Source organism: Zonotrichia leucophrys, unplaced genomic scaffold (assembly GCF_028769735.1).
Source record: "Zonotrichia leucophrys gambelii isolate GWCS_2022_RI unplaced genomic scaffold, RI_Zleu_2.0 Scaffold_38_522144, whole genome shotgun sequence".
NCBI lineage: Eukaryota > Metazoa > Chordata > Aves > Passeriformes > Passerellidae > Zonotrichia > Zonotrichia leucophrys.
The window spans coordinates 445,675-473,048 of record NW_026992243.1 but is presented as its reverse complement, the minus strand read 5'-3'; the positions used below and the strand labels follow the sequence as shown (position 1 = coordinate 473,048).

At 50.6% G+C, this 27,374-nt stretch overlaps 1 protein-coding gene across 1 annotated transcript in view; it reads left to right on the top strand.

Annotated features, from left to right (window-relative positions):
* LOC135460410 (uncharacterized) overlaps nucleotides 1-27,374 on the top strand; it is a 51,407-nt gene that overhangs the window by 5,842 nt on the left and 18,191 nt on the right. The window contains 6 exon segments of the mRNA XM_064737222.1: nucleotides 17,030-17,083; nucleotides 17,149-17,324; nucleotides 20,536-20,759; nucleotides 22,694-22,761; nucleotides 25,116-25,348; nucleotides 26,839-26,956. Coding sequence (XP_064593292.1) covers nucleotides 17,030-17,083; nucleotides 17,149-17,324; nucleotides 20,536-20,759; nucleotides 22,694-22,761; nucleotides 25,116-25,348; nucleotides 26,839-26,956 — 873 coding nt within the window.

Below are 27,374 nucleotides of genomic sequence, written 5' to 3'. Positions count from 1 at the left end.
CGTGGAAATTTTCCTTAAGTAAAAGAATTTACTTATTTCCTAGGAAAGGGGGGAATGAGACAGAGTAAGGATCCATCCTGAACTAGGTGAAGTGTCTGGGAGAGGTGAAGGGTCTGTGGAGCTAAAGCTGAAGGAGAGGCCGCATTCCAGAGACAGCAAGGAGACAGAGAAAGAAAAACAGAAAACCACGAGGTCAATCTGCCCCCGACCTAGGAATTCCTTCGATAAAGAAGAATTAGTGCTAAATGTCGCGTGGAATGAATATGTATGAACTTAATTTGAAACTGTATGCATATGCATTTGGAAGGGGGGATAAAAGAGGACTCGGAGTCTCCGGGGGTACGCACGCCTTTTGGGAGGCTTGCGTCCGACGCACGTCGTAATAAAGGCATACCGGGCTTTACAACTTTTACAAGTTGTGAGGTTTCTTCCTTTCTCCGCAAATCATGCCATTTGAGCCAAAGGATTACAGTCTGTAAAACTGATCTTGAACTTTTCTGAGAAACCCAAGAAAAGGGTGGATGTGAAAACTTCAAGGACAAAAAGGATCATTTTCAGACTCGCCGTTCACCTCCTCCCCAGGTGCACATGAGGGAGGATAGCTGACAGCCTTTTAACCCTTTGGGGTAAAAGCCATTGCTCGGACCATGGCTGGGGGACCTTATAGAGATACTGAGTGTATTTTTGAATGCTTTTATTTGTTTTGCTTTGTATTCTTGGTGGCATTCAAGATATGGTCAGTGGAACGATAGAAAAACCTAGCATACCAACCTCCTTGTGCAAAAAAGAAAAAACCGGGAATTGTTGGAGATTTTTTCAGAAATGGCTTGGAAGGCAGCTGTGGGGGACAGGTTCTCACAGCCTGTTTCTGTAAACAGTAGAAGTTCTCAGGTTGTTTTTAATTACAAGTAAAAGTGACAAACATGAAGAACCTTGCATACCAGAGTTCTCAGGCAGCTTTCTCATAACAAGTAGATATTCTATCTTTGGCTGTTTTGGGAAAGCAAAAATAATTTTGAGAACCCAAATCTTGGTATTGGAAACATAAGGAGGGGCTGGTGTGTTATCTCTGACCTATTGTGAGCTCGGGTTTGCAATATGCATGAATTTAATTAACACGGTTATAAAAAGTGATTGATTGAGTGAATAAATGGAGTCAGATGCTAAATCAACAAAGGTGGTCGCTCCCTCACTTTGACAGGTAGGAAGGCACCTTTAAGCATCATCTAGTCCAACCCCTGTGAGCAGTGACATCTTCATCCTGATCAGATTCCTCAGAGCCCCATGTAAGCTGGCCTTGAACACCTTCAAGGATGGACCAACAGCTTCTCTGGGAAAACCTTCCAGCTTTTCATCCCCTTTCATTATAAAAAAAACCCTACCTTATTCTAGCTTAAAACCAAATTGCAGTGATGCTTCCCCTAAGAAACAAGGAAACCCAGTATTGCTTTGCCTTTGTTCTCCTGTTCCAGAGGCTGGCAGGGGCAGTTGCCAAAGGAAAGTGCAGATAACCCTGCCTGCTGCCCTCGGGCTGAGTGCTGCCTCCTCAGGGCCCCGCTGCTGCCCTCGGCAGCGCTCACATCCTCAGCCAGGATCCAGTCAGAAACGCTGCTGCTCCTGGGACCGCAACATTAGCCCTGGCTGGGGCTTCAGCACAGCCCTACAGTGCCAGCTCCTCAGCAGGGAGTGGCAGGAGAAGGATCTCTGGTGTTTTCATCAGAAGGAGCTGAATTTTGTTTCTTCCAGGTAGCAGTCTGGTTGAAAAGCATTCTTTTGGGCTCCCCTTCCCTGGAGGCTGCTCTCCAGGAGAGTCTGAAACCTTAGTGTACTTTGCAAGACAGAATTTTCTACTCTGAAGGACTTTAGAGGTGAAGGGGGGAAGCCGATATTCTGTTACTGACTCAGTGAGGCCATGGGCAAGACACTTCATGCCTCTGTATTTTTCTTTGGGAAACAGAATTAAATCCCAAGCAAGCTTCCACTCAGATGCAAGCTGAACAGCTCCCCAGTCTGATTGCAACACTGTGCAAAGGGCAAGCAAGTGGTGAAAAAGGACCACCACAAGTGTAGGCACCACTTACTTGCTTCAGCTGCATCCCCAAGCTCAACTGTCTCAGGAATAGGCTGCAAGAATGTTTTCCTTTGTCTCCTTTTCTTCATCTCTCTCTCCAAAAGCTCTGCGTGCTTCCGCCCCAAGTTCTTTTGAGCCAACATGTACAAAGCAGCACGGATCTGGGTGCAATGGAAATACATCATAGACTGTAAGCAGAGACACACAAACCACACACAACATCTCATCAGGAGCACAGAGTCCACAGAGTGCCATAGGCTTCAATGCAGCTCCATCCACATTCCAATAATTTCAGAGGAATATCTCCTGTCCTCACCTTGGCAATTACACACAGTGAGGTGGAACACTTCAGAGCCATAACCTTACACTGCTGCAACTGCAACCAATGTCAGGAAGCCCTGCTTGAAGCATGAAAGTCATAGGAGTGCTCCAAGGCAGAGGAAGAGCTGACATGGCCAGGGAGCAGGCAGTTCAGTTCCTACAGGCTATGGCAGGAGAAAAAAAACCAGGTGCAATACCCAGCAAGGAGGGCTAATGAGCTGTTGCTTGACACTCATGGCCAGGAGTTTGTTTTTTTGTTTTTTTTTTTGCAGCTGTTTCTCACTTCCTGGCTTCTAAAGGACTCAGCTCTGAAGGACTCTGAAGGACTTGGTCTCTGAGACCAGGAACCAAAAGGAGGAGTCATGTGAAAACAAGTTACAGAAGCATTGACGTTCATGAGCAGAAAACTTGGGAATGAGAGGGCTGTGAGATACAGACACAAAGGTAACCAGGAAAAATCAACCTCTACCATTTGATTTTGCAGCCTTGCTTGCACCCAACATTAGAATCTTAGCTTCTCTGCTTCCAAGGATGCACTTTGCCCACGTTCACTGATGTGTAGCTTGCTCTGTCATTCAGAACTTCTCTAAAACAGCCTTTGCACATAAAAAAATGCTTCAGGCATTCAGGCATGACCTTAGCACCATCTCCAACCAGAGACCTTGGCACCACTGGAAATAGCCAAGCAGTGGTTCTGTAGCTGTCCAATATATTCCCAAGTGAATCCCCATTCCCCTAGAGTGGAAGATGATGATTTTCAGTGACATTTTGGGCCAAGCACTAAACAGCCACTGGAAAGGAAGTCTGCTCATCCCTGTCCTTATCCCTTACCTTTCCAAAGGCGTCCCTCAGCTCTTTGTCCCTTGTAAGACCAGGACTGGTGGAATGATCTGTCTCCTTGGCCTGGCTCAGTGGGAGGCCTGGGAATGGAAGCAAAGATTCCTGTAAGACTTCAAATATTCCTTGACAGACTTCAAGCCCCCAAAAACACAATGCTGGGCAACAGGCAAGACAGGTTCCGGAGTGCAGAGCTCTCAAGACACAGAGATTGGGATTGAGAGCAGCAAGGTACAATGCCTAGACCCTCTCCCAGGGGATGGACTACTGGCAGCAGACATGACATGACTCTGTTGGCCAGCAGACTGAAACCTGCTGCATGATGAAGGCCCCAGCCCCTGCATGCTGGAAAGCCTCTGTGTGTGATAGAGAAGGGCAGAGAAGGAGATTGCCCTTGACAGAGATTCTTATCTGCCCTTATTCATGCTGATTGTAGTAAACATCATCTTTCCGGTTCCTGAAAGAAGCCCAAGTTCTAATACCTGGATGCATTTAGATCAACATTATCTTCTCTTTGTTGGAATATTTCACAGGACATTCAAAGAAAATCTGAGCATTGCAGGAGTGCAGGAGTGTTAGCCAAGTGTGAACTGTGTTCTTGACACTAGATATTTCATTTTCCCCAAGGATTTTCATTCTAAACTGTATGAGATTGGGCCACTTTCAGGCCAGGATGACTAAAGGCTGATTTTCTAGTTGCAGTTCTATACAACAACTTCACAGAGGATAAATTAGGCGGCAATGCAGTAGAAAAAAAGCAATGTTTTAGATCAGGATTTTTTGCCCCTGCAGAATGGTCAGCATAATAATAAAAAAGGAGACTTAGATAGCAGCTCTGTGAAAGGAGGGCCTTGGAAGGTAAATGCATTTTGGATGTTGGCAGGGAAACTACAGATCCCGAGGTAACCTCCTTGAGACCACTGCTGTCAGTCAGGCCAGCAAAAGGGACACACAAAATGTAACAGAGGCAGAGATGCAATCTAAAGCAGCTGAAGCTCCATAATTCCTGGGACACATTTCCTGCAAACTTCTAAACAGCTGCACAGGGAAACATGCTGCTGCTGGCAGACACTTGAGGCAGGCCAGGGCACAACCCTGAGCCACTTGCCCAGAGCTAGCACAGGCACAGCCTGGCCTCTGGGCTGCCCTGGGACAGCAGGGAGCCCCGAGCCCTGTGCTCCCCAGGAATGGCTCAGCTGCACATGCACCCTCCTGCTCCTCTGCCTGCCCCACAGCTCAGCAGCCCTACAGCTCCAGGGGCACTGGCAGCATCACAGCTCATTGCAGGGGCACATGCAGGGCACAGCTGTTCCCTGGCAATGTGCACAGCCTCTCTGGGCTGCCACAAGACCCTTCCTCCTGCCAGCCAACAGCCCAGCTGCCCCTGCCCTCTGTCCTTGTCCTCCCTGCAGTGCCCCTGGGCCGGCACTGCTCCGCGGCTCTGCCGGGGCTCCTGGCCCAAGGCCCCTGAGCCTCCCGCGAGCCCAGACCTCCATTCCCAAGGCCGGGCTCCAGCACAGGAGGCTCCAAGCCCGACAGCTCAGCCTGTTTCCTTGGCAACAGAGGCATCCCAGCTCCTGTCTTGAACCCAGAGCTCTTTTCCTTCTTCCTCTGGGTTTTTGCTGTAGGCTCAGAAGCAGATGACATTCAGGTACAAGAGAAGAAGTGAGTTAATTGAACTCATGCCTTTACAATCAACCCATCTAATGGGTGAGGAATTCAAAGCGTATTTTAGTTACTGAGAAGATTGCATGGTTTTTTATTTTTCATGAAACAAGCATCAGTTTAATTTCTCTGAACAATATGGAGATGGCAAGCCAAAAGAGAAGGGCTCTACTAGTTCATGTGATGCCCGTTGCCTCCCCACTACTACAGGATCCCTTTCCTTCCAAACAGTTGGGAATTCACAGTGCTCTCTAGAATCTGACACTGGCAAGGAAGTAATTGTTTTCAAAAGTAATTTTCAAGGCCTTTGTTTCTGTAGGTCCCACTCAATTCCAGGTGGGGTATTGCATTTTTGGGATTTTTATATTAGTCTTTACAACAAAAGAAGAGCTGGGACACAAACAATGGCACCACGTTTCAGATAAAAAAGAAGCTTTGCTTTCTGCATTAGATGTGCCCAGTATTCTGTGAGCCTGTATTGGTAGGGAACAAAGTGCTCATCCCAAAGTTCCACTTTTGCTCTACTTACTTGTTCTGGGGGTTTATTCCCTGCTGTCTTTTCAGCAGAGACACCCAAACACAACATAAACATGACCTGCCTCAAAACATTTCTGATCTTGGCTAATACTGTCAATTCAAAATATTCCTAATGGAAATAGCAGAGGGTAGGTAATTTTGAAATACTCTCCAACAAAGCAGTTAGAATTAAGAGAACTAGTTCTTTACATGGCTGCACAGAGAATAAAATCATATGGCAGCCAAGCAGGATGAGTGTCTTAAACCTGGATTCCTTCACCCTGTAGAATGCAGTGGTCAGTAATAAAAGTGAGACAGGTAATGTTTAATGAGATAGGTCATTTCTAGTCCAGAATTGATCCAGCAAAAATGTCACCTTACTTACTGAGCAATACTATTTTCTAGTGCATTAAGCATTTCAGCTTCATATCAGCAATGAAGGAGTCATTCCAAAGGGGGGCTGTAGCCAGGATTTGGCAGAACTAACCCTGACCCCCAAAGGGACCAGGGGATCTGATCCCTTGTTCTGCATCAGCAGAATCATTTCTCCAAGTGTCATCTCTCCTATCATTACACAACCAGAGATGGCAAAGGAACAACAACAGTGTCATTGAGGCTTTCAACTTGAAAGCATTGCCTGACCCAGATGCACCAGAGACTGCATTTTGTCTGGCACAATTCCACTTGTCAGGGATCAGGCAAGGCAGGGACAGGAACAAGGCAGAAGGCATCTCCTGCCCCAGCCTCAGCCTGCAACACTGACACAGGCAGAGAGAGCTGGGAAGAGATTTGTCATTATGAACCTGCCATAGGTGGCTTTGGGCTTGTTCTGCCACAGGATGACAAACTCACACCCTGCATAGGATGTATCCATTTGGAAGGCTCTTTCTCCTTCACTGGCAAATTCAAAAGAACTTTCTATCATAGAAAGTTTCCCTATTTCTGCCAATACAAAGCCAGGCAATGTCCATGAATCCCCTTCACATCTCAAAGGGTTCCGCTCAGAAAGTGCCCCAAGGAAAGGTTTTCTGCTTCAAAAGCAGGAGGAAGGAGGGGGAACCTCTCTCATTTCATGCTAAATGCCTTCTTTCCCCTGCTAATTGTGACACTAAAAAGGCTGCAGGGAGATAAAAAGAATGAGCAACATGGAGAGGAAAGTATCCTCTTCCAGCGCTGCATCCCTATGGCCCCCAGGTACCACTCAACACTTCACACTGGAGGAATTTTCACTGTGCCACCAGAGAACATTCCCAGTGACTGGCCTCTGGGAGAGTCCACTGAGCCCACCAATGAATTGAAATGAATTTAAGGAAATTTTGAGAAGAATTGGTTTTAAGCAAGCTTTCCAAATGTCACCTTTGAGTCAAGAATGCAATGGTCATTTTAGGACAGACATGCCCTGTACCTACCTGCAAGTTCAGAATTCTCTTTGCTTCTGCAGCTGGGTCTTGGCCTGGAGAAAATGGAGGACAAAAGAACATGTGAGGAGGTAGAAAGAGAAGGGAGGGAAAGGGTGTACCATGAAAGGAGGCAAAACTTTTAAACATGGTCACTGTGATGAAGGGGGAAATGAAACACACAAACCCAGCAAGATGCAAAGCTGATTCATTGTCCTTAAGTTTGCCATTGCTGGAGTCACACAGAGGTGGCCAAGCTCCAGCTAAAACACAGCAATAATTCTTCAATCTGCATCAGAATTCCCCAGTTCTGCTGCCTATCCTTTTGGAGGGCATGACTGAATGGAGGGCAGCTACTTTTGTACAGCTGCCAAAGCTTGACTTTGCCTGCTTGTGCCTTACCCTGGTGACATTCTTGTGCCACATGTGGTCAGAGCACTGCTGTCTCCTGAGAATGATATTACACCTGCAGGCTCTTTCAAGAAAACAAAGCCTGGTTTCCAACTCAGATGCTAGGGAAGGATGTGCAGATCACACCTTAAAAGCCACTGAAGATTCACAATTGGCATGATACTTCTGTGACTCCCTCTTTATTGTTAGCTCTTGCATAAGGGTAATAGCTACATTTTCTCTTGCATATCCAAGCAAATACTTTTCCATCAGGTACAGTCCTGTGCCTCTTCTATAGCACCTTTCCCTCTTTGATCTTAAGCCCAGATCAAAACATTAAACATCAATTGGATTATACATCAGATTTTACATCTATACTGCAACATTTATCTGGCATCTCATTTCACTGTGGAGCCCCAGGCACTGTGAAGTTACACCTGATGTTTACAGAAGCCGAATTTGCAGACACCTCTCCAGTAGCCAAACTTTGCCCAAGCATATTCTCATGGTTGCCAAATTTGACAGTCAAGGATAACAGCATTCAAAGACCTGCAGGACCCATCCCATGCAGTAGAGTTCCCAAATGTCACCACAACAATTAGGGAGGAATTCAATAGCCAAGGTCCAGCAGAGGACCCATCTTGAGGTGCTTTAAAGCCCTGCCTCCTCTTCCCCACCATCACCTCTGCTCTTGGGACATTGGTGTTGCCTTTGACATTGCACTGGATCATCATAGATGGCCAAAATGGAGAATACACAGAGGTTTGCCAAAATACATGGGACACCTGACTGGGCAAAATAACCCCACAAGATGGGAAGAGAGAGCTGAACAGCACACTGCAGCTTACAGTGCTGAACAGACACCTTGGCTTACCTCATCTCCTGGGACTCCTGGAATTCCAGCTGGTGAGAGCTTGGCAGGGACCCTGCAGCAGGGCCCACAGGGGGACTCACTGCCCTGCGTATGGGGGGGATCAAAGGTGGTCCCAGCAACCCCTTCTTCATATCCCCACCACTGGAATACAGCAAGGAAATGTGGAAAGAGTAGAACACAGTGATCAGATCAAGAATCCAGCCTTGCCTTCATTCATGCCTCAGGACATTTAGCCATGCATTTAACTGGGATCTGGCAGGAAAAGTCAAACTGATCGTCCAGCTTGGCCCAGGATGGGGAAGGGAACACGAAGTGGTGAGGGAGAAACCATGTCCCACATTTGCCACCTCTGCCCTCGTGTTCACTCCTCTGCAAGTGTAGCTGCATTCCCAGCTGGCATTCACATGTTTGTCATCAAGATGTTCTGGTGTGCCACTGCCTCCACTGCCCTTTTGGATGGCATGGCAGTGGCTTTAGATCACTGTTCTCTCCCTGCCCCTAAGGCGTCTCACAGCCAGAGCTGATCTCCAGCCATGTCCCCACAAAGCCATTCTGCAGGATGTCAAAACCTGCTTTTCTCAAGCCCCTCATTTCTTCTACTGCTGCCCTTCCCTCCTACACTTCCCCAGCAGCCTTTGAGCCCAGGTGCTGCTGAGCTCTCAGCATGCTGGCTGCTCTCCAGCTCCCACATATCCATCAGCTCAGGCTCCCTGGCACTGAGCAAGTTCAGCAGAGCTCCCTGCCCTGCTGCTCTCTGCAAGCTCTCTGCCTGCCCAAGTTGCTCCAGGGCCCCCATGCCATGGCCAGGAATGGGGCTGGAGGCAGCAGGGGTAGGTGCACACTCATCCTTAGTATCCCATCATTTCTGGCCCAGCTAAAGAGACAAACCAGGACCTGTTCAAACGTCAGTGAGAGGGTCAGTTCTTGTCAGGGTTACACTGGGCCCTTTCTTAGCAAGGCTGAAGTCACCTACCAGAGCCTTGGATTGCACATTCTGTTTACCAAAGCTGTTGTTCATCTGCCTCTTCCTGCACCCCATGGCAAACCCAGAAGAACTGCAGGTCATGGCCCTGCTGCAAAGGCAGTCACGGGGCTGGGCTCCGGGCTGCTCTCCCCATGGCCACCTCCCTTCCCTTCCCTCTGCACAAACCCATGCCAGAGCACACAGCTGCCTAGAAGCTGATGAAGTCCTGAAATAGCATCAGGGACAACTGTGCAGAGGGCATGGCTCTACAACTCAAAAGCTGAGCCAACCTGGAACTGACTTTGCAGGACTGCCTGTTCCTGCAAACACCTTTTTCCATCCTGATCAGACACAGCTGACAGAAACCATCACCAAGACACAGAGACAGTTCAAAGAAACCCATTGTTTAATAAATCTAGGAGGACAGTTTTTCCAGAGTGGACAACTTTAGCTGCTCTGACTGCTAGTTTGTGTTCTCTCAGCCCTAAGACAGAGGAGGAACCACAGCAGAGCCCAGAAACCATTCAAAGACCTCTCCTGTTATTTATACACACTGAGGATGTGAAGTGTGCACTACACACCCATTGCAAAGACAGCCTGAAGAACAGCATCCAGCTGAGCTCTTCTTTGGCTCAGCTGCTTCCCTGGGCTCACAGCACAGGAAAAGGTCTCCAAGCTCTGGCTCTAACACATAAACTGAAAATCTACTGCACAGGACTTAGTTTGGTCTCCTTACCTTAGAACATTTTCCTTCTGAACTCTGCTCCTGGTTTTCTCTATGGTCATTATCATAGCCAGTGCCAGTTTCCTTGTTCTCTTCTTCCATGCTGTCCATTTTATTATTGTTAGAAGAAGGAGAGCTGATCCGGATGGGTGGCAATAGCTTTGAGGGAAGGAGCCAAGGGTGGAAAGACTTGGAAAAAATGAACCTAGTCATGCCTGCAAAGTGGAGGAATTCACATTGCAGCACCAGAGAATGCTCCCAGGGACTGGGCTCTCAGAGAGTCCACTGAGCCCACCAATGAATTGAAATGAATTTAAGGAAATTTTGAGAAGAATTGGTTTTAAGCAAGCTTTTCAAATGTCACCTCTGAGTCAAGAATGCAATGGTCATTTTAGGACAGACATGCCCTGTACCTACCTGCAGGTTCAGAGTTCTTCTCTTTGTTTATGCTGCTGGATTCTGGCCTGGAGAAAATGGAGGACAAAAGAACATGTGAGGAGGTAGAAAGAGAATGGAGAGAATGGGCATACCATGAAAGGAGGCAAACCTTCTTAGCATGGTCACTATGACAAAGGAGGAAATGCAACCGATAGACCCAACAGGATGCAAAGCTAATTCATGCTCCTTAAGCTTTCACTTGCTGGAGTCACACAGAGCTGGCCAAGCTCTGTATGAAACAATGGCCAAGGTCCAGCAGAGGACCCATCTTGAGGTGCTTTAAAGCCCTGCCTCCTCTTCCCCACCATCACCTCTGCTCTTGGGACATTGGTGTTGCCTTTGACATTGCACTGGATCATCATAGATGGCCAAAATGGAGAATACACAGAGGTTTGCCAAAATACATGGGACACCTGACTGGGCAAAATAACCCCACAAGATGGGAAGAGAGAGCTGAACAGCACACTGCAGCAACAGACACCTTGGCTTACCTCATCTCCTGGGACTCCTGGAATTCCAGCTGGTGAGAGCTTGGCAGGGACCCTGCAGCAGGGCCCACAGGGGGACTCACTGCCCTGCGTATGGGGGGGATCAAAGGTGGTCCCAGCAACCCCTTCTTCATATCCCCACCACTGGAATACAGCAAGGAAATCTGGAAAGAGTAGAACACAGTGATCAGATCAAGAATCCAGCCTTGCCTTCATTCATGCCTCAGGACATTTAGCCATGCATTTAACTGGGATCTGGCAGGAAAAGTCAAACTGATCGTCCAGCTTGGCCCAGGATGGGGAAGGGAACACGAAGTGGTGAGGGAGAAACCATGTCCCACATTTGCCACCTCTGCCCTCGTGTTCACTCCTCTGCAAGTGTAGCTGCATTCCCAGCTGGCATTCACATGTTTGTCATCAAGATGTTCTGGTGTGCCACTGCCTCCACTGCCCTTTTGGATGGCATGGCAGTGGCTTTAGATCACTGTTCTCTCCCTGCCCCTAAGGCGTCTCACAGCCAGAGCTGATCTCCAGCCATGTCCCCACAAAGCCATTCTGCAGGATGTCAAAACCTGCTTTTCTCAAGCCCCTCATTTCTTCTACTGCTGCCCTTCCCTCCTACACTTCCCCAGCAGCCTTTGAGCCCAAGTACTGCTGAGCTCTCAGCATGCTGGCTGCTCTCCAGCTCCCACACATCCATCAGCTCAGGCTCCCTGGCACTGAGCAAGTTCAGCAGAGCTCCCTGCCCTGCTGCTCTCTGCAAGCTCTCTGCCTGCCCAAGTTGCTCCAGGGCCCCCATGCCATGGCCAGGAATGGGGCTGGAGGCAGCAGGGGTAGGTGCACACTCATCCTTAGTATCCCATCATTTCTGGCCCAGCTAAAGAGACAAACCAGGACCTGTTCAAATGTCAGTGAGAGAGTCAGTTCCTGTCAGGGAAAAGTTCTCCGAGCTGTGCCAACAGTACATAAACTGAACATTTGCCACACAGGACTTTGCTTGGTGTCCTTACCTTCCATCCTTTTCCCTCTGAACTCAGCTCCTGTTTTTTTCTTCTCTCCTCATCCCAGCCAGTGCCATTTTCCCCATTCTCCTGCTCTCCTCTGCATGTTGGGCTTGGCTTGGTAGGAGGAGAGCTCTCCTGGATGGGAGGTAATGGCTTGAAGGGAAGGAGCATGGAGGGACTTGCCAGGGAAAACCTCTTGGCAAGAGGATAGCCAGTCAGGCCTGCAAAGTGGAGACACAAAATACAACACAGGCCGCAATGCAAACGTAAAGCATGTGAAGCTCCATATTTCATGGGACACATTTCCTGCAAACTTCTAAACAGCTGCACAGGGAAACATGCTGCTGCTGGCAGACACTTGAGGCAGGCCAGGGCACAACCCTGAGCCACTTGCCCAGAGCTAGCACAGGCACAGCCTGGCCTCTGGGCTGCCCTGGGACAGCAGGGAGCCCAGAGCCCTGTGCTCCCCAGGAATGGCTCAGCTGCACATGCACCCTCCTGCTCCTCTGCCTGCCCCACAGCTCAGCAGCCCTACAGCTCCAGGGGCACTGGCAGCAGCACAGCTCATTGCAGGGGCACACGCAGGGCACAGCTGTTCCCTGGCAATGTGCACAGCCTCTCTGGGCTGCCACAAGACCCTTCCTCCCAGCAGAGATTGGCCCAGCTCCCCCCTCACCTCTGTGTGAGGCTGAGCCATGCTCACAAGGGAAGAAGTGAGTTAGGTGAACACCCGCCTTTATCATCAACATATCTAATGGGTGTGGTACTCAAGGGGAATAATTACTGGGAAAATTTTTTTTGTTTTATTTCTCATGGAACTAGCCTGCATTTAATTCCTCTTAGCAGTATTGAGTTAGCAAGTTTGAAGGGAAAGGTGGAAGGCTCCGATGATAAAAGTGGAAAAAAGATTCCTTATTGAGGGTGGCCTGTGAATCCACAGGAAAAACCCTCACAGTTGTGATGTTATTTCTGCAAACCAGAAAGACCTCTTGGCAAGCAGGTAGGCTTTATTGGCGTATTTGGAGCACTGTAATCCCACCCTCAGGCTCAGACCCTATCAGCAAGCAGAGGAAGAATGGGAAATTCATCTGTAGTGAGACCCAACATTGATGGCAAAGAAAACAGCAGAATTTGCATCTCATGACCATGTCCAACCTGTGGTCAGTTACGGCCACAGTCCCTGTCCTGGCTGACAGTATGAGTGATTTGGCTACTGTCAAAAATGAGAAAGCAGAGTAAACTAATGATAGGATGTTGTGATGCCTCAGGGCATCCTTGCAGGATCATCTGTAGCTGCCAGCCACCTGCTCTGACACAGAGTCAGCACTGACCACCATGGACCAGTTTTCTCTGAAACCTGGGGGGATTTTTTTCCATTTGGCTCTGGCCTTCCAGCTCCTTTCTATCCTCACCTTTTCCTTCAGTTGTCTTTCCTTTTCGAGTAAAATCCATGTTTGAACCCATGCTTCTGCCTCGCAGAAGTGTCTGGGTTTGACTTTGGGAATGCTCTCAGAGCAGGGAGCGCTGGGAGCTCGGTCCCAGCCTTTGAACAAGGCCGGGTGACTCCAATCGCTGGCGCTCAGCACAGAGAGGCAGAGCCAGACGCGTCTGCTGCCACTGGGGCCGTGTCCAGCACAACCTGCACCAGCCAGCGTGGGGCTGCCCCTTTGTGACACGCTCACCATGGTTCTCTCGTTTCCATGGCTTCAAAACCCCACCCCAACTCCATCTCCTTCCATTCCCTTGCCAAGGGCAGCCAACCCTAAGCCCAGCTGGGCCAGGCCTGAGTGTTTCACATTGTCTAGGTGTTATGAATATGAACGAGGCCAAACTTTCTCCAGAGAAAGAGGTTCTCATTTATTAAAATAGCTACAAGGAACGGAGTACCCAGGATAAGCCCAGGCACCCACACAGCGAGCCAAAAACAGACCAGTGCGCTAACCCCAAGTGCACCGGGTTCTTCCCAAAAACACCAAGTATCCAAAAAGAAGAACCCCAACCCAACCGAACTCCCCCCATTTATAGCCCTATTTGAGTCCAGGATTGGTCAATTTTGGATCCGCATGACGACTGCTCCATTTCCAGGCTTCTCATTGGTCTTTAATGCCGTTCATTCTGGACCAATCGTTTCTGCAGTCCTTCAAATGATTGGTCAGATCTTCCATCCAATCCATCTTCGACCTCGCCTTGCCCCACCAGACCACTGTTCCACCAAACCCTGGACCCTTCTCCTAGCACATTCTATTAAGCCCCCCCCTTTTAACATAATACAATTAATATAACATAATTAATACAATATGATTGAACTTTACCCTTATTTAACTTAACTTTTACCTGTAACATAGGAATGAGACCCTTTCCAAAGTTACTTTTCAGGGCCTTTTTTTCTGTAATTCCTACTCAGTTCTGGGTTGCAGCTTGTTGGTGTGGTATTTTGTTTAACTCTCTTCACATCAAACAAAGTGGTGGGACACAAACAATGGCACCGGGCTCTCAGGACTCTAGCTGGTCAGAGGACCCCAAGATAAGTTAGAAAGTCTCTTTTCCCAACCAGGCGGTTGAAGAAGGAGTTAGAGCTCTTAATTTCTTGGTCTCCAGGTTGTTTCTTGTATCCTATCTATAAACTTCTTTCTCCTGACCTGCCGAGGTCCGCTCAGCAAGACTGTCAGAGGCACTCTGCCTGCCTCCGAGGTGGTGTTATCTTTTTTTACTAAAAACTACGTTTACAATGTTTACAATTACTTTCCAATACCTATCATCTATGTTAGACAGTTTTCTACTCTAACCCAATCTAAAAGTGCCAACATCATAGTTGAAGATTGAGGCTAGGAAGAAGGAAAAAGGACAAGGCACACCCAAATTCCTCCATCTTGGGACCCCAAGCCCTCATTCTAAAAGCTTCAAAAATGTATTTTTCACCCCGTGACAAGCTAACTATTATTCTACTGAAAATTTCATGGCTTGTAATTCTTCATATAAGGTTGGTAATTGTTTTTTTCCAAGGGCTAAATCAAAGGCACAGGGGTCTTGGGCTCTGTGCCAAGGTCTCTGAGCCCCCTGGGCAGGGGCTCAAGTCCTCCAGGGCAGCCAGAGGAATTTCCTGGGTTCTGACACCCGGCAGTGGAAGTAAAAGCAGCTTTGCACTCCCCAGTAGATGACCCCAAAATCAGTTGACTGAGAGCTGTAGGAAACAAATTGACCTTTCAAATGTTCCTCTTTTGCTTTGCCTCATTGTTCCCTGGGGTTTTTTTCTCTTTCTTTATTGCACAGACACCCAAACCCAACAGAAACATGATCTGCCTCAAAACATTTCTGATCCTGGCAGTTCCTGAAAATTCCAATTTTTCCTGATGGAAATGGCAAGGGGCAGTCATTCTGAAATACTCCCCAAGAGAGCAGATAAAACTAATCGTGATTGATTTGGCAGAACTAAGTCCAATCTGGAACTTTGGCAGAACTAAGACCAATATGGGACCCCTGGGGCTGATCCCTTTTTTCTCCATCTGCAAAATTATTTCTTCAAGTCTCATCTCTCCTATCTATTCAAAGAAGCTTTGTACTCTGCATTAGATACCCCCAGTGTTCAGTGGGCCGATATGATCAGTGTATCTGTAGGGTGTAAATTTGCCATGCAGAGTTCTCCTTTGTTGTTCAAGGGGTTTATTCCCACTTTCTTTCCTGCAGACACACCCAAACCCAACATTGCAACACAAAGCAATTCTCATTTGGACTGTCCCTGAGAATTCAAACCTATACTCAGAGCGTTTCCCTCTCCCCAGGGACAGGCTCCAAGGCTGGGCTCTCACCTGCATGAAATGAAGAAGAGCTGCTGCCCTTGCCAGCAGCTCCGGGGTCTCGCCATCAGGGCTTTGAATGCAGCTTTTGTACACACTCTGCCTCTCTGAGCCCAGCAGCATTCCCGGGCATCAGCAGTGCTGCTGCAGGCCAACACCCTCCAGGCACAGCTGCAGCAAGGAGATTGCAACAAGGCCTGGCTGCAGGAGTCTCCAGCCTGCAGCAGCCCTTCACCTGCGGCGGAATCATCTTGCGCTGTCATGGGGGAGCAAAGGGGTTAGGGGCTCTTTGCAGATGAGGGTCTCCTCCATGTGCTGCTGCTCGCTGGGCTGATACAGCTGCTGGTGCCCTCCTCCACAGCTGTACCAGGAGCCTGTTTGGGAAAATAACACTGCCAGTGCCACTGCAGCGACCCATCCCTGCCATGGCCCTGCCCACAGGGTGTCCTGCCCACCAAACTGCTCCAGTCAGGTGATGTCAGACACCATCAAAATACATTCAAACAATGCATTTTCCACACTCTGGCAAGATCATGGCCATCCAGGCCACATGCTGGAGGCAGACTGCTGTTGGCAGAATGGGGGAAGCCCCAGAAGCTGCTCTCCCCAGGCTGGATGGCCATGGCAGCAGAGGCAAGTCTCTCACCGTGCCCTCTGCTGTGGGACCCAGTGCTTTGGACATGTTCCCACTGAACTCAGGCTGCTGCTACAGCAGCTCCATGCCTTCACACATTTGATAACAAAGACTAGGAACGACACACAGGACTGTCCCAAGAGCTACAAAAAAAAAAAAAAAGGGGTGGGGGAGGGGACAAGTGAGTTAGAATAGCTCATTCCTTTTTAATACAAGCAGGGATTTAAGCAGGGATACTGGGCTAATCATACTGGGGACTGGTTTGGAAACCTTGTCTCTAGCAATTCCCACCAGTCTGCAAGCATTTTTCACTACAAAGGAGTAGATAAGATTTTACGGCACATGCATGAGCAAGTCTGAGCCAGAACTCAAAGTACAAGACAAATAGTCCCAAATCAGCCACCCATGGGGAAAGGAAGAAGAAAATCAGATGAAGCAAGTGCCATTGTGGCTGAATTGCCTGCATTTATCCCATGGTCAAACCTTTCTGAATAAAAGCACCTACGTCAAACACACAGCTGAAGATCAAGGAATTCAAGTGTTTTGAGAGCATTAAAAGTCTGATTTCTATTACTTTCAAGGAACGGTAGATGCTAAATTCCTTAAAAACACAAATGTGGGTCTATTTGGGACTGCATCCTTCAAAAGCAGGAATGGAGGTTTAGAGTTGCAGAACTGTTTCCATTGGAAAAGACCTTTAAGATCATAGAGTCCTCCCAATAACCTGAGACCACTAACACTGCCAAGGCCACCACTAAAGCATATCCCAGGAAATGTCATGGGATGGGAGACATCCTTCTTGTCTCCTTTGCCTCCCAGGAGCCCCTTGGAAAGCAAAATGCCCACACAGGCTTTATCTGACTCCTTCCCAGCCAGCCTTTCCCTCACTCCTGGGTCTCATTTGCTCCACAGGCTTCACCAGCTCGCTCAGCTCAGAGGAGCTGTCAGAGGAGAAAACGCTGCCTGGTGTGGGGCTGTCTGATCCCTGTCTCATCTTGATTCCATCTGCCCCGCTCCCTCCCCCATCAAAGAGACCAAAGGATACCCCAACCCCACGGTTTTGCACCAGATCCCGGACACATTCCTTCCTGTGCTCCTTGGTGGCCCTGGGGAGGCTCCAGAGCCCTCCGTGTGTGGGGGACAGCTGCTGCAGCACCGCTGCGCCTGCATGCGAGCAGCGCCCGAGGAGCAGCTGCACCAGTTCAGAGTCTGAAACGGAATCCTCAGTGCACACAAATGACAACTGGCATTTCAGGGCTGATAGGAGAAGCTGCTTGCTGCCCTTTGTAGCCATGGCCATTGGAAGAATTGCCCCTGTCCAGGAAGCTCTCAAGTGCAAGAGAGGAGCAAAAGCCAGGTGTTTCTGAGGTGCTAGCTGCCAGTGCCTCAGGTTTTTCTTCCAAGTTCTAAGGGGTTTGGACTATTTTTACCATTTCAACACTTGCTGTGCATCCCTGTGAGCGAGTAAGCACCACACCCTCTCCCTGAAAGTCTTGAGGTACTGCCAAAGCAGAACTTGTTCATGCTCTTTTCTCCTGGTGATTTTATAATCCCATGCAGACTCTGATAGCAAAGCAGTGCTGTAGAGAAAAGATTGGAATCCTGGGGCACTTTCTGGGTGGGTGTTTGAATGTGCTTTTCTAGGCCTTGGGCTGAGCAGGGTGAGGCCGAGGCCTGGGCTCCTCCAGCTGGCGCCGGGGAGCCGCCGGGGCAGCGCGAGGGGCGGCCCTGAGGGGCGGTACAGGGGGCGTTTCCCCTGAGCGGGCGGCAGGGAAAGGCGCCCTGGGCACAAGGGCAGGCGCAAGGGCCCCTACGCGGCCCAGCGCCAATCGCTGCTCCCGGAGCCGCTGCCAGGGCCGTGTCTCCTCCCCGCCGCTGACCCTGCACCTGCAGCGCTGCCTCCGGCTCTGCTGGGCTCCCGAGTACGGACGGCAAGGACGTGGACACACTGCAGCAGGGGCCCAGCAGGGACACCCAGATGGTGCCAGGGCTGCAGCTCCTATCCTGCAAGGAAAGGCTGACACAGCTCGGCTTCTTCAGCCTGGCAAAAAGACTCAGACTTGATCGAGCTGTGGCCTTCCAGTACCTGAGGGCAACCTACAAGAAAGCTGGACAGGGACTTTGTATGAGGGCAGGCAAGGACAGGGCAAGGGAGAATGGATCCAAATGGAAAGAGAGTAGATTTAGGTAGGCATTCAGAAAAAAGACCCTCCTGGAATAGTTTGCCCAGAGAAGGTGTGGATTTTGAGAAGAGGAAATCAGGAGAAGAGTGAGAGGGGGAGAGAGATCCACAGTTGGCCTTGGATCCAGGATGGGTCCATTTGCCAAGGATCCATCATCGGGGGGAGGAGCTGAGTTAGAAATGGGCTCCCTGAGCCTGGATCTCCTCCCAGTGCCCAGAGAGCCGCAGAGCAGAGGGGACTGAGCCCCACTGAGCCCAGGCTGTTCAGCCAGAGGAAGCAGCCTTGGCCAGCAGCTGCTGTTCTCCCTGGGTGGGAGTTGTCACCTTGCAGCTCTCAGTCTGTGAAATAGAACACAGTGCTGAGTGTCAGAAGGGGAGCACTTGGGCAACAAAGTCCTGCGCTCCTGGGCCAGGGAGTTTGGGAGTTGCCAAACTCTATGAGCTTTGTGCCTGCACTGAATGGATTTCAAAGGTCCTCTAGGTGCATGGGAAGGAAACCATAGAATCACAGTATGTTAAGGATGGAATGGACCCTAAGGAGCATCTAGTGCCAAGGCCCCTGCCATGGGCAAGGACACCTCCCCCTAGAGCAGCTAGCTCCAAGCCCTATCCAGCCTGGCTTGCAACACTTGCAGGGCTGGAACCTCCACAACTTCCCTGGGGAACCTGCTCCAGTGCCTCACCACGCTCACAGGAAAAATTTCTTCCCTAATATCTAATCTAAATTTCCTTTCTTTCCATTTCTACCCATTACTCCTTGGCCTGTCACTACAGGCACCAGCGATGTTTTAAACTCAGCAAACTGGTGGCTCAAATGGGAAAGCAGCCCAAGGAATGGGTTAGAAATTAGAAGTCATCCCCAAGGGATTTCTCCTGAGGGAAGAGAAGGGTGCATATCTTCTCCTGCAGCATCAGGAGCTGGTTGCATCCAGCTCAGAGTGAGGGACTAACACTGAGGCAGCCTGGAAAATGCAGTGGCACAGAGAGAATGATTGTACTGCAATGGACATCTCTCCCCAGGCTGTGAGAGCAGGCTGCCCCTGCAGCTCAGAGGGGAAGGCCAAGGACCCATGGTTGAACTCAGCTCTCAGAGTCTGAGCCTTGGGAACATTTTTGTCAACACCCCCCATGTCTGTGAGGTGAGCAGCAGGGCTTGGGATGGATCCTGATGGCTCCTGAGGCAGCAGCAAGCCTGGTGCAGCTGTGGAATTGCTGCCAGCCTGGGCATTTGTGAGCAGGGAATATTTGATGGACTGCTCAAATCTGGGGGGTCACAAAGGTGTGTCTGTTGTTCCTGAAGCCCCAGTCCCTGCTTCTGGCAGCCTTCCTTAGGGATCAGCTGGGAGGCTTCCTGCAAAACAACCCCTTGGCCCATGAAACCAGCACTGGCTCCAAAAGCTGCATGTTCAGAGGCTTTTGTGGCAGTGCCAGACACAAGGCACGTTTGCACTGGGCTCTGCAGAAGCAGCTGCAACAAACTGGCTGCCTTTGAGCTTCAGCCCACTGCCAACAGCTCCCAGCCAAGTGTCCCTGCTTATTCCTGCAATCACAGGAAAGCCTTGGGAGCTCTCTCCCTTGCTGACCAGTCCCTCACCATACTTCAGCCTTGCTGCATCTCTGGCTCTAGAAAGAGAAAAGTGTTCCTGGGAATAAAGCAAAGGATTTTTCTACCTATTTGCCTCCCCCCAGTAGTGTCAAGCTTGCAAAAACTTCATGAGGCACTGCATCATGCCAGACACTTTTAAAAGCTTGGCTGGAGAAGAGAAAGACACCCTGAGTTTTCTTACCAAAAGATGGTGCTGTCCGTACATTTTGATGTTGATGCCTCATTCTCAATGGATTGTTTTCATGGTATGGGAAAAGGTGAATGAGTAGATGGTGCTGTTGGAGCTGTGCTCACTGGGGCAGCAGCAGCTCTGGGGTGATTCCCTACGCAGCTGCAATCAGCCCACGTTGCTCTCAGGGCCAGCTCTCAATGCGCTTGGTGCTGCTGAGCAGAGGTGCACTGCTCTGTGTCCATGGGATAAGCCCAGGGTGACTGCAGTTCTGTGGAGTTGCCACTGCTCTGCATGAAAACCCAAAGGCAGAACTTGTCCTGTTGTATCTTTGGACTTCTGCCATTCAGCAGCACAAAGCATCTTCTGGCTTTGCTGGGTGCTCATTGCATCATTGGACAATAACTCACAAGAAGGGAAGGTTCCACATGTATTTCCATTTTGCTCTCTTGCTGCTGCAGGTGAAACTGATGAACCAAGGAGCTCTTGATGCTCCCTTCACCTGTCTCCCTTCAGCCACCAACGTGGGCTTGTGCTTCAAGTTTTACCCCAAGGAGGGCATCATTGCCGCAGGTGGGAGCCAGAGTGTGCAGATCTTCTTCAGTGCCACCGAGCTGGGGAGCTTTGAGGAGGAGTTCCAGTTCAGTGTGGCTGGATCTCCTGTGCCTGCCATGCTGACCATCAAGTCAGGACCCTGGGAGCTGGGTCAGCACATCTGTGCCTGTCTCTGGGACATCCCCCACCTACCTCCTTTTGGGCTGGAGCAGAGAAAAAAGGTGTATCCTGAGGTGTGAATCTCTGCTCTGCTGCTGGCATTGCTGTAGTGTGAGGCTGCCTGCTGCCCTGTGTGGTGCCTGGGAGCTGGAATGACTCCTCCCTGCAGGGATCTCCCTGTGCCTTGGGCCATGGCAGGCAGTGGGATGGATCAGCTTTGGGCAGCAGCTGCTCTGGGATGTCCCACCTGAACACCCAGCAAGGCCCCCAGGGCTTTGCAGATGGGCCAGCCTGGGTGATTCTGCAGCAGCAGCAGTGTTTGTAAAAACTTATGTGAATAATCCCTGCCAGATGGGCAGCAGCAGCCTCAGCTAAGCTCTGCCAGCCATGCTGTGGGGACAAGCTATGCCCCCAGCTCCTGTGCACAGAGGGCTCTGGTGCCTCCTTTGCACAGCCAGCAAAGGGCTGATGTGGGAGTCAGGAACTGTGCAGCAGGAACTGTGCCAAGGACTTGGGCACCATCCTGTGGGCTGGTGCCATGGCAAGAGACAATCCTGGCCCAGCCAAAGGGAGAAGGGCGGATCATAGGGGAGGCAGAGCTCAGTGCTCAGCACCACAGCAGCGTGAGGCCTTGTCCCTGCCAGCCTGAGCCGTGTGCTGCCAGGATAATGCAGTGGAAGCAGGAGAGCTGATGCTGGCTGCTCTGCAGCTTTGGAGCTGGGCTGCTGCTCTTGGGAGGCACTGGCTCAAGGCAGTAAAGAAATGAAAGCAATCTGCACTGGATGATACCAATGAGATAAGGGAGATGGATAAAGAAGAACAAGGAAGTTATTCCTTAGCAAGAGAAAAGTGGTGAGCATGTGTGCCCATAGTGGAGAAACAATGATGCTGGCTTTGTTTTTGGAGGAAAAGTGCTGCTTTTTTCTTTTGGAAATCAAGAGGGAACCTTTCACCATCAAAGAATTGATTCTCCTCTGTCCCTCCCCCAAAGTGGTCATGGGGTGTTTCTGCATAAGCAGCTTTCTCCTTGAGCAAGGGCAGGTGTCTCTTGTTGAGATGTGCAGAGCAGAGCCAGGGGCAGTCCTGTGAGTACAACACAAGGCCCAGGTCACTGCTCCTTGATTTTGAACCAAAAGGCAGAGGGGGCATTGATGGGCATCAACCATGAAATCAACTGGTGAGTGTTGTGCAGCTTCAAGTGCTGATTTCAGTGGATGTTGGTGACTTTTGGAGTGTGTCTGCTGAGTTGAAGGACAGGTGAAGGAGGAGGTGCTGTGCTAGATTCAGGACAGCCAAGTTTGGTTGTTGAAGCTCTTGCTCTTGGTTGTGCCAGCTGGTGCACTGCTGACAAGCTGGTCCTTTCCTCTAGGATTCATCTGTGCCCTGGGTAGAACTGTTGCTGCTCTTTTCAGAGGATGTTTGGGAGTGCCCTGGATTCGTGTCTCAGAAAAGTGTCTGTAATGATTGTGTGGGTCAAACTCTCCTGACAAAGCTCCTCCATGGGAACAGCAGTTGCTGCTCAGAAGGAGCAAAGCAAGGAAGCTGTGGCTGGAAGGGCTGCTTACAGAAGTTTGTGGGGACACCTTGATGTCCATCCCATTGCAGATGGGGAAACTGAGGCACGGAGCCATGTCTGGGTGTGTGTTCAGGGTCCTTCATGGGACCCCCAGCACCCTGGGGGCTTCTCCTGCCTGCCCTGTGCCCAGAGCCCATCAGGGGCTGTTGGCTGCTGCCGCTTGGCTTGAGCTGCCTCCTGTGCCCAGGGCCCTGTGCTGAGCACACGGGGCTGTGTTGGTTGGAAACCCAGGGTGCCCTGAGGCCAGGTTTTGTGCCCCCAAGCCACAACAGCCGGACCTTTGCAATGCCTTTAACCGAGCCATTGCCTGCTCTGTCCTCGGCCTGCAGGGGCAGCGTCAGTGCACCGAGTTTACAGTTCGACCTCACTGAGCTCGACTTCGGGGACATCTCCTTTGGTGAGTGTTCCCTGGGCTGGGACACAGCCTCAGGGATCTGTGCCTTCCAACAGAAAAGCATCCCTCACTCCTGCTCTGCCCCAGCAGCCTCTTCAGGCTGTGAACTGCAGGGCTGCTGCTGCTGCTGCCTCAGGGGGCATTTTGCCATTGTGAGATCCAATGGAAGCAAGGAATAGAAAGGCAGTATTTTCTGGTGTCTCTGTGCTGCTTTAAAAGACAGATGTCTGCCAAGGAAGGTGGGAATCTTCCTGCAATGGAAAGATGAGCCCCTTCCCTCCAAATGCTTATCCCTTTGAAATGACAGGGCTCCCAGGCAAAACTATGGGAAAAGGAATAACAGTTCTTTGCTAGACTATCTCAGGAGAGCACAAACAAGAAGTCAAGAACAGATGTTTGCCAGGGGCCAAGTCTCGTTTTACTACTTTGGTGGAGTTGTGGTCACAGCAGGAGGAGCTGTGGGCTCTGGCAGGGCAGGGATCCCCTCCCAGCCAGTGTGGGAAGGGAAGGGAAGGGAAGGGAAGGGAAGGGAAGGGAAGGGAAGGGAAGGGAAGGGAAGGGAAGGGAAGGGAAGGGAAGGGAAGGGAAGGGAAGGGAAGGGAAGGGAAGGGAAGGGAAGGGAAGGGAAGGGAAGGGAAGGGAAGGGAAGGGAAGGGAAGGGAAGGGAAGGGAAGGGAAGGGAAGGGAAGGGAAGGAGGAAATGCTCCTTTTGCAAAGCCCCAAAGGGCAGGGGGATGTGGGCAGTGCCCAGCAGCAGCAGGCAGCAGCGGGGCAGGCAGGCAGGGTCGGTGCCAGCGTTGAGCTGCAGCCAGGGCAGTCCCGGGCCAAGCACAAACCTCCCGCTGCAGCAGCGGCCGAGCTGCGATCCCCAAGCGGGAGGAAGGGAAGCTCCACTCCCTGCCCAGCCCCAGCTCCCACTGCACAGCCGCCCACGGCATCACGCCACAACTCCCAAAAACCCCCAAGGGAAAAGCCCAGTCCAGGGCCAAAACCCCCCAAAACCTCCCAGAACCCCTATCCCCCTTCCCAGACTGGAGCAACAGTTCACTGCCAAGGGCAACATTTGCTGCCAAGTCTAAATCCAGAACAATGAAGTTCATGAACTTCTGAAGGAAACACATTGCCTTTCCTGAGCTGCTTCTGCCCCAGCCTGAATCACCACGGAGGCACTTGTCAAGTTGCCTTTTGAAGAAATGAAACAAGAAAGGCAACAGATGGAAATATGGTTCTGAAGCAGGAGATTGATGCTGCTGAATGTGATTTCATTCCTAAGGTCTCTTCAGCTGAAGGCAGCTGTTGTAGCTTTGCTTCTTTGTAACTGTTGACTGTTGTCTGCATGTGCTGGCCTCAGTCTCAGTTGAGGTTTTGACATCTGGATTTGTCCTTTTTATGCCTCTCTTGCCTCCCTGCTGGAGCTGGCAGTGGTCACTTGGATGGGCACAGAGAAGCTCTGGGCTGCACCTGCAGTTGTTTTTTCTCCCCATCTGTGTCCCAGATGCTCTTGGTGAGCAGGCCTGGGGAGAAGTCTCCTCCCCACAGAGCTGGCCAGCCCAGCCAGATGTGCAGCGCTGAGCAGGCTGTGGCTGCTCTGTGCGCTCTGCAGGACATCCCCACCATGAGTGGCTGCATCTCTGGCTTTCCAGGATGGAAAGCAAATCTCAGAGCTAAAGTGGGGTAAACCCTTGCAGGCAGCAATCCCAGTGAGCAGCATGGCTGTGATGTCCCCGTCTGTTGGGTGAGGTGGGACCTGGTTCTTAATTGCTAATCTCAAAGCAAGGCTTGGCTGTGCCCCCAGTTGAGTGGGCTCTGAGCTGTCACATGCTCAGTCTGTTTGGCCCAAACCAAGAGATGCCTTAAGGATCCTGCAGAGACAAGCTGCATTAGGGTGCTTTGCCTCACGTTCTAGTTCCTGATTCCATCCTCACTTTCTTTGGCTGTAGCTTCTTCTCAATGACAACTCGCTGTTTATATATCTTGAAAGTAGTAGGAGTGTTGGCAGGCTGACCAGGGAATTTTGCAGCTTGAATTCTCAGACTAAATGCTGGGTCTGGGTGCACACTCTCTCATACTGAGAGAGAACTGGTGCTGGTTTGGGGCAGGTGAGGGAGCTGCTCGCCATCACAAAGAGAGAAGCTTGCAGTGTTCAGCAGTGCTAGGAGTGGGTATTTTCAAGGCTGCAGTCTGGAATCAGTGTCAAAGGGAACTAAGTGACAATTAATTCCTCCTGCAGCTTCTGGGTGAGCTGTAGTTCAGATAATAAAGAGCTCAACTCCAATCCCACTTTGATCCTGCCAGAATATTCCCCCCAGGATCATGCCCTGCTGGGTGTCTGAATGGATATTTGTGTCCTTGCCCAGGCTTTCCCTACACGCAGCGCTGCCGCCTCACCAACAGCTCCACGGTGCCCCTGACGTTCCAGCTCCGCATGTCGGACGATGGCACGCAACCGGCTGTGGACAGCGTGGATCAGATCCGCAGGGACACCGACCCGGCCTGGAGGAAGGGAATCCATTTCTATGTGGAGCCCAGGGAGTTCACCATCAATCCCAGCCAAGGCACCATCCTCCCCCAGGGACACCAGGACATCGAGGTACGGCAAGAGCCCAGCCACAGCCGCTGCAGCGCCAGGGCTGGAGCTGCACTGCAGGGTGGGAGGGCTTTAGCTCTGGTGCCAGCTTGGAACATCCTGGCACTGAGAGATCTGCACTGCTGGGAGGCCTCTGCTAGCTGGCTTACTCGGGATGTTCCTCAAGGAGCACTGTTTGGTTTCCAAAATCATATGCTGAGCTCACAGACCTTATGGTCAAGGCCTGAAGCCATTCTTGTGTTTTTGAGAGCGATTGATTTGATTGCAAGGGGGCAGAGCAAGGATGAGGGCAGAAGGTGGCTGTTAGAGAGATGTTATTGTATAAACCAGTTAGCTTTTCTTCTTTGTCTCATTTCCCCCCTCCTGGAGAGCAGAATGATTTGTGTTCACTGCAGGAAGGTCCAGTGGAGCCAAAAAATCTGCAGCCATGTGTAGCAGTTCAAATTTATTTTATTGATTCCTTGTTAAGTGGTTTGTTCTGTTGTACCCTATGTTGTCCTTGAGCTGCTTTACCTCTGGGTTTTACCCTCCCTCAAAACTGTCCCTCATGCCATTCCCTTCCCCTTGGTCTAGCTGTTTTCCTGCCTGTCAAACCCAGCCCCTTTTGTTCCCAACCTTCTTTGCCAATTTAACCTGGAGCCAATCCCTGTCTGCAACACCCCTTTGGAATTCCCCTATTCCTGGAGGCCCCATTGGCCCATGTGAGCCATCCTCCCCACCCTCCTACCCAAAGTGGCCCTAGACACTTGATGTAATCCCCTCAGTGCTCCCATGAGGATTCCCTGTTATGAACAAAAATTCTGTTAATTTTTTTTATGAGAAAAGGTTACAAAAATCAGCTGAGATCACTGTTGCTGCCGAAGTTCTGCTTGTTGTGTTATGGTAATTACGGGTTGTTGTTGTTAATAGTTGTTTTTGTATCAGTAAAAGCCCTGGCTGGGGCAAGTTAATGGCCCTTTTCTGAGACAGTGAAGGGTGGGGTACCTCCTGAACAGTGAAGAGAAGAGACTTTGGAGGGGAGGGATATGCAAAATACTCCAAGGACCAGCATGCTCTGTGGACCCGTACTCCAAACATGCTGAGAGAACCCCATAAACAATGAGCCACCTAAGAGTTGAGAGATTGGACTGGTGTCTGGACGAGAGGAGCAGAGTGCTGGGCCTGCAGAGATGCGGAACACCTTCGGAGTCCCTTTCACCCTGAGCATGGGAGTCGTCCCCGGCGCTGAGGGCCGGCTAAGACAGCCAGCAAAAATTAACAACAGAGGGTCTTGATGCCCTAAAGGCTCCCACGAGGACCGGACCCCCAGCTCTGCCCCTAGTGGACAAAGCTGTGCATATCCTCATCCTCTGAGTAGCCCTGGAGGGATGGCGGGAGACTGCAGCCCCGCCGAACTACCCAATCCTGAGCTGATCACTTATAATAAAGGCATTAAAAAGGAGAAGAAGTCTCCTTGCTCTGTTTATTTCAGCTGGGGCGCTTGTCCGGAATAGCCACGCCGAAAGAGGACAACAGGACTGGCCAACTTGGACCTCCAGGACAGCTGGCTACCAGGACCAGAGGGATCAGCTCAGGACCAGCGACGCGGAGGAGCAGCAGAGCACCGGACTGGTGAGAAATCTGGTGGCGGGAGTGGGAGACGTGAGCATGTGTGTGTGAGTGAGACGAGGGCCGGCAGCCGGACCTTCAAAGTGAGAGCGGAGCCCTTAGTACCGCGTTTCTGAACTTTCGCGAGAAAGCTGGCTGGGAACTGGGGAAAGCGAGTGGAATTAGTGTGAGTGAGTTGTCTCCTAAGGGGGAAAAAAAGGACCCCCCCCCCCCCGGGCGTGCGGAGGGAATAGTTGTACGAGTGGCACGCACACAATGTAAGTCCTGACAGAGAGAAGTCAGGCAGATTTGTAAGTCTTGAGAAGGATTCAGGTAGGATTTGTAAGTCCCGAGAAGGATTCAGGTAAGCTCAAGCCCTGCAGGCAACGTAAGTCCTGACAAAGGAGTCAGGCACAAACCCCAGCAAAGGAGGCTGCAGTTT